Source organism: Sinocyclocheilus anshuiensis, unplaced genomic scaffold, assembly GCF_001515605.1.
Source record: "Sinocyclocheilus anshuiensis isolate Anshui unplaced genomic scaffold, SAMN03320099.WGS_v1.1 scaffold914, whole genome shotgun sequence".
In the NCBI taxonomy this organism is placed as follows: Eukaryota; Metazoa; Chordata; class Actinopteri; order Cypriniformes; family Cyprinidae; genus Sinocyclocheilus; species Sinocyclocheilus anshuiensis.
The window spans coordinates 3,693,561-3,699,981 of NW_015539870.1; the positions used below are offsets into that span (position 1 = coordinate 3,693,561).

General features: G+C 38.1%; 1 protein-coding gene across 2 annotated transcripts in view; it reads right to left on the bottom strand.

The window, feature by feature from the left end:
- Positions 1–3,493: 3,493 nt before the first annotated feature.
- LOC107685190 (follistatin-A-like) overlaps positions 3,494–6,421 on the bottom strand; it is a 5,755-nt gene continuing 2,827 nt past the window's right edge. The window contains exons 4-6 of one of the 2 annotated variants that reach the window (XM_016481700.1): positions 5,567–5,791; positions 5,055–5,285; positions 3,494–3,654 (exon numbers count right to left, since the gene is read on the bottom strand). In XM_016481700.1, the coding sequence (XP_016337186.1) occupies positions 3,572–3,654; positions 5,055–5,285; positions 5,567–5,791 (539 nt within the window). In that variant the 3' untranslated portion in view covers positions 3,494–3,571. Of the gene's footprint in view, positions 3,655–4,417; positions 5,286–5,566; positions 5,792–6,421 lie in introns of those variants that run through there. The other variant, XM_016481701.1, reaches the window with a different exon arrangement.

Consider the following 6,421-nt stretch of genomic DNA (forward strand, 5'->3'; position numbering starts at 1 on the left):
TTTTGCTTGGTTGGAACAGCAGCTACGCTAATTATGTCTCTATTTGTTTGACATCCTGTGGTAACTAGGATTTACACAAACTTCAGTCTGGATCCAACCCTTACAAAGACCTGAGATGACCGAACACCTGAGAAGAGATGATGCCGACCTCTCAGAGGACCTCAGATGATGCCAACCCTGAAACAACATAAACTACCAAATTTTGCTACAAGTTTGATTGCAACATATAATCATTGCTGTGTTCATCGTCTGTTTGATTACGTCATTAACTGAATTTTACTGTACATTTCTGCCATATGTACATTAATTTGACATAGTCACCACTGACAAGCTACTACTAAATATATTGTAGAAACTTAATTTTCTGTAAAGCTGCTTTGCAACGATTTGTATCGTGAAAAGCGCTATACAAATAAACTTGAATTGAATTGAATATATGAACTGCTGTCGAAGATTTTCATAATGCTTATTTTCATAACAGAATTAACAGAATAACAGAATTAGAATTTGTAGGTGAACTATCCCAGCTAACAAGGAACATTCTCAGAACCTTGGGCAATTACTAACATTCTGGCAAAGTTCTCACAAAGTTATGAACAAACATTCTTCCAGTAATGTTAATAGAATGTTCATGAACATGCAGGCTTTTGCATCTGAACTCTTCATATGTTGTCTGTTTTAATTTTTTCTGGATTTATAATTTATTACAAACATAAAACATTATCAATTTAATCTTTTATGTAATCAAATGAAAATGTAACCGTTCCTTTTAATTTTAACAAAGTGCTGTACAGCAGAGGTTTAGCCTACTGTAAAAATTACTGTAAACATAAAGTTTTGTTAATTTCATTACTACTACTTCTTCTACTTTGAGAAGCAGGCTACATTCTACTGTACAATCCTAATATATTTGTCACAATTTCAAGTTAAACCGAACTCTTATTTTGACGGGCGGTCGAGAAGACCTTTGAGTTTTGACATAGTATATAAAATGTTTTTTGTCAAATAAAACCCTGAAAATCTCATGAAGTGACTCTCAGAGCAGTTCTGGAGATGTTATGTAGCTATTTATGTCCTCATATAGTGGGAAAGGATCTGCTGAAAACATTGTGACACTATTCAAATAATCTTTTTGCGGTTTAATACTCACAGACACTAGTCCATATCGAGATTTGATTAAGTAGGCTACTGGCCGTTTCGATTGATTTCTTAATCCAAATTTCGTGACAGTCCATGTTATACAGTAGCCTAAATTCCATTTTGACTGGATTCCGCGATTCCGTCCGCGTTTTACGCATTGCGGAAATCATAACGCCCTACATTTATTTCGCGGACCCCCGACTAGCCTATGTGTTGCGGACCCCACTTTGAGAACCTTCAAGTAACATTCCCATAATGTTTGCAAAGTTATAAAGTTCTCTTAATGTTGTCTTTAATGTTCACATAACGACATAACCATAGAAAGAAAGAAAGGGGAAAAAACGTAAAAATTAAAAAAGGACGTTTTGAACATTCAGAGAACATTCAGAAATAACATTTTTATGAGAATTTTAGCAAAATGTTCTTAGAACATGTTTTAGTTAGCTGGAATTCCTTTAATAGCCTACACAACACTGAAAACAATCTTAAATTTTTTTTTCTAGTTCACAGGTAAATTCATCTTGTTTTAAGTATGTTTTGATTTTTTTTGGACAACATAATAAAATTACTAAGTGAGTAGGAAGGGATTTTTTTTTGTCATATACTGTAATATGCCAAAAAATAAAATAAAGAAATAAATAAAAATAAACTAAAATATAAAACCTCACCATAGGAAGGTCAAGGTATTTTAACTCCATCAGCATGACTATGGGGAAAAAAGTCTCTCCTCTCTCCTGTAACGTTTCTTTTCTGTTTCTTAGCATTGTTATAGTGGCTGCCTGCTATTTTTTCCAAAAAGAGCCAGAGACCGTGACACAGTGTTCACTCTTGATTACGATCTTCCTCGTTGCAGTCATTTCAGATATGATTACTCTTCTCTGTTTCTGAGCCATCACAGATGCTGTCCAGTAGCTATCGGCGAGGCCCTGGTGCCCATATTCCCCCATGACAAAACAGCCCGTGCCCACTGCTGATTCAGCTGCCCGGCGAAAGGAGACACAGATCATCCCTCCCAGCACAGACACACCTCACCTTACCGAACACAGCCTCCGTCCATACTTCAGTTTCAATGAAGCCAATGTAAGTTTATCACTGGAAAGAGCTTAACTTAGAGTCTAGAAAGAACTTTTGTCATAAAACCTGTTAATTTGATATTTAAAGGCATCTGTGCACAATATCAGATGAAGAAAAATGAGTTCCCACACTGTCTGAAAAACATCTCTGTGGGTTTGAATTAACGATAAGCATCTAATGAAGCCTTGCAAAGCAAAGAGGTGGTGTTGCTCTCCTTTCCAATTAGCCGTCTGTGCGACTTCTTGGCAAATTAGTTTCCTCGCTGCAGCTCAGACAGTTCCGGTGGCTTCTGCAGAACTTGGATTGGCTTGTGTGTGTGTGTGTGTGTGTGTGTGTGTGTGTGTGTGTTCAGAGCAATCTGCTTGCTACTAGCAAGGAATAAAAAATTCCCACTTTAAGGACTCAAGGTAAGGGCCAATTAACTTCTTAAAGGTTCTTCAAAATCCCATCATTGAATTACAGATTTAAAATGACAAGATTTACATTTCAAGGTTTTGGAATAATACTTTTTCCAGAGATTAGTTTCAGTGCTGTACGTTTTGAATCTGACCACAGTAACTGAAGTAGGAGACATATTTGGTTCAGTTTTTACTTTTTAATATTGCATCTTTACAAATGGCATCATTAATTTTATATACATTAAACATTTACATACAAATACAAAACTAGACATTTATAGCTGGATCTCTAAAATAAAAAAGACAATATATGGCAAGAAAACAATGCTAAGGTTGATATTGTTAATTTTATACAATATATGATAAACTAGATTCCTCTGTCTGAGCGCCCACATAAAAACAGAAAAATATGAGCAAAAAAGGGTATATTTTGATTTTAGAAAACACAATGCATCGATTCAAAGATTTCTGTCAAATAAAACCATTTTTGGTGTGTCAAAGTGAAAACAAATCAGACATAGATTTTACTGAGAAAGCTGTTTTTGTCAGCTGTGATTGTAAACCAATCCAGATCTACAAAGTACATTTATTAGTGAACATTAGATTGAAAATAAATCACATGCATGTTTTGCTGCCGATTTCATTTGGGGAAATGACGAAAACTGTTTAAGCCTCTTTTTTTTCACAAAATGTAACACACTTTTCAAAACACATTTGTCTTACTTAGAGTAACATTACACATTATAATAAATAATATTCTTCCAAAGACGACAAAGGAAAGATGAGAGAGACCATTTATTCAGACTATAAATGTATAAATAAGAAGACAAAAATGTATAAATAAACATCTATAACAATAAGCATCTTCCACGTATCTGTGGAAAATAAATAAAGAGTACACGTATGTACAATATGAACACGACTCTGTGCTTAAACGAAGTCCAGCTGCTGACGGTGGTTTATCCAGTCAGTAACAGAGATACATGGCTATAATCCGTGTAATCTTCATCGTCCTCCTCTTCATCCGTCTCTTCAGAGACCGCTACGGAGGAATATAGTAGCTGTTGCATTAGTATAAAACACAGCAGCATTCAGGCACAGAGTCTTACTGCATCTTTCTCCCAAAGCATCTCTAACTGATGCTTTGCAATTCACACAAGGTTGTGGGATCACAGCTCAGAGAGGAAAGAGAGGGTGGGATTGAGTTTCTCTGTGGAATGGCGCTTTACCTCTGTCTTTTATTAGCGGAGACAGTTTCTTGTATTTGTCAAGTCACTGTACAAAATAAAATAAAATCAAGCAAAGAGACACTACGTAATCCCTTCTTATAAACAAAAATATCGCCGTTTGGAAGATGATTTGTCAATACCACACACAGACTCGGGCTGGTGAAAGATGGTTCTACTTTAGAGCATTACCAACTGATCTCTGAACCATCTAAACATGTTCCTACTAAACATAAAATCACATTTTTCCCTCATGAGATTTGTTATGTCCCAAAAGTTATATTCTCTAGAAACATGTTACGTGAAGAAAGTCCTCTCTTCTTGAGGAATATGTGGCTTTTTTCATTAAAAATACATAAAAAACGGTTAGAAAAATAACAATTGTTTTTCACATTACGCAAAATGGACATAACAAACTGACAGTGAAAAAATGGAGTTTCCCTTTATTACACAGACGATAGACAAAGGTGTTAGAGATGTTAGCTGGGGTCAGAAATGAATGTCCGCAGACAATATTAGTCTCTCGGAATTGATTTTCTGGGCATATAAAACACAGCATACTGACCATTTCAAAAACTGCAATTAAAATATGTGTCAGAAATATATATATATATATATTAAAATACACATTTAAAAAAAAAAATTCTGCCCTCGTATTTTATATTTCCAGGACATTTTTGTCTCTTTTGCACTGGGGAACTTCTGACCGTGCACCATAATGGCACCAGGATCGCTTTTCTTTGTCCATAACACGCATCTGTATCAGGATCATCACAGAGCCGGTCAGCCTGCCATAGGCAAAAACAGCAAGATGATTCACAAACAGAGCATGCTAAGTGAGTTTACGTCCCTATGAACTTTCCACATGACACCGTCAGTCACGTTTCTGTCTCTGATGCACAGAGAGTGTAACCAAATCAGAGGAGCAGCATGTTCAAAACTGTCTCGCATCCCAAACGGAAATCCTTCCAGGCTTGACCTCAAAGATTTTGGCTTAACACCTCATCAATAGATGAGCATCTGCACTGTCCCGGACACGTCTAACGTTTCATCGCCACTGAGTTAAAACACAAAGTCTTTGCGAGAGGAAATTCTCTCTCCGACAGTCCTCGTGTTCCTTGTGGGGGCAATGGGAGGGGCGAGAAAGAGGGGTGTTTTCGGCAGGGGGAGGGAATGCGGGACATGGGTGCGGCCAGGTTTAGCATCCTCTACTTACAGTTGCAGGAGCCTGAGTGTTTGACTTCCAGGACGAGACCCAAGGAGCAGGCAGCCTGCCTCATGGCACACTCGTTCGGGTAGGTGGCGTTGTCGCTGGCGCAGACGCTGTCACCCGGACGACTCTCGGGACAGGTGTCCTCGCATATCACACAGCGTCCCCGTCCCGTCTTCTTGTCCCAGAGACACTTTCGTCCCTCCCGGCATTTGATGTCTTTACAGGACCTGGCGTCTGAGGACGATGCGGAGTAGACAAAGAAAATGAGAAGTGACGTTTTCCGAAAGTATGATTTCACTTTATGTAAAACCACTTTTCAAGCCCCTTTCGGCTGTTAATTGTAATCTTATTTCACTCAGTGTGGTTCGAGGAGGTATTAAATAACGCAGAAAAGCAGCGACAGTCAAAGCTACCCATGTGAAACATGAATGTGTTATTGCAACAGAAAACAGAGTAATGAGAACCACATGTTTAAGAGAGGATTGTGCAAGCACAAGATTTTGTCTTATTCTCACCTATGCATTTCCCCTCGTAGGCGACTCCAATGGACCGTCCCATGATGCACGTGGCCCTTCGGATATGGCAGCCACTGGCGTACACAATCCCGTCGTTCCCGCACAGGTACTGCTCCGGTGAGGTCACCTCAGGGCAAAGCCGGTTGCAGGTCACACAGTAGGCGTTGTTGGTCTGGTCCAGTACACACGTTGCGCTTCCAGGACAGCGCACATCATAGCACGACTCTGTAGGAAAATAATAATCCATCAATGCTGGCAGCTTCTGTGGTTAACCTCTTACACCTGGTTACATGCCACTGATTTTAAACTAGCTTTATATTTTGTCAATGCATAAAAGTATTTTGCATTTATTCTCTCTATATATATTGTGGTAGGCATACTATTTTTATTGAAAAGACATGAAATGATGCATGTTTGTTCAATTACTAGCAAGTTATCATTCAGTTCCTTTTAATGCAAATTTCAGATTTGAGAATTGAGGCTTCGTTTTAGCCTTAAAAGTCAACGTGAAACAGCATTCACAACCATTTTACTTCTGTAATGCGGTGTATTTCTGAGTGAAAAAGGATATTTAGTGAAAATTTTGGTCGGAACTTAAAGGGGTCATATGATGCGATTTCAATTTTTCCTTTCTCTTTGGAGTGTTACAAGCTCTTGGTGCATAAAGAAGATCTGTACAGTTGCAAAGACTAAAGTCTCAAATCCAAAGAGATATTCTTTATAAAAGTTAAGAGTTAACCACGCCTACCTAAAACAGCTCGTTCTAACACGCCCCCACATATCTACGTCACTATGTGGGAAGATTTGCATAATGCCGCCCAAATGTTCACGCAAAGAAAGAAGGTGTAACTTTTA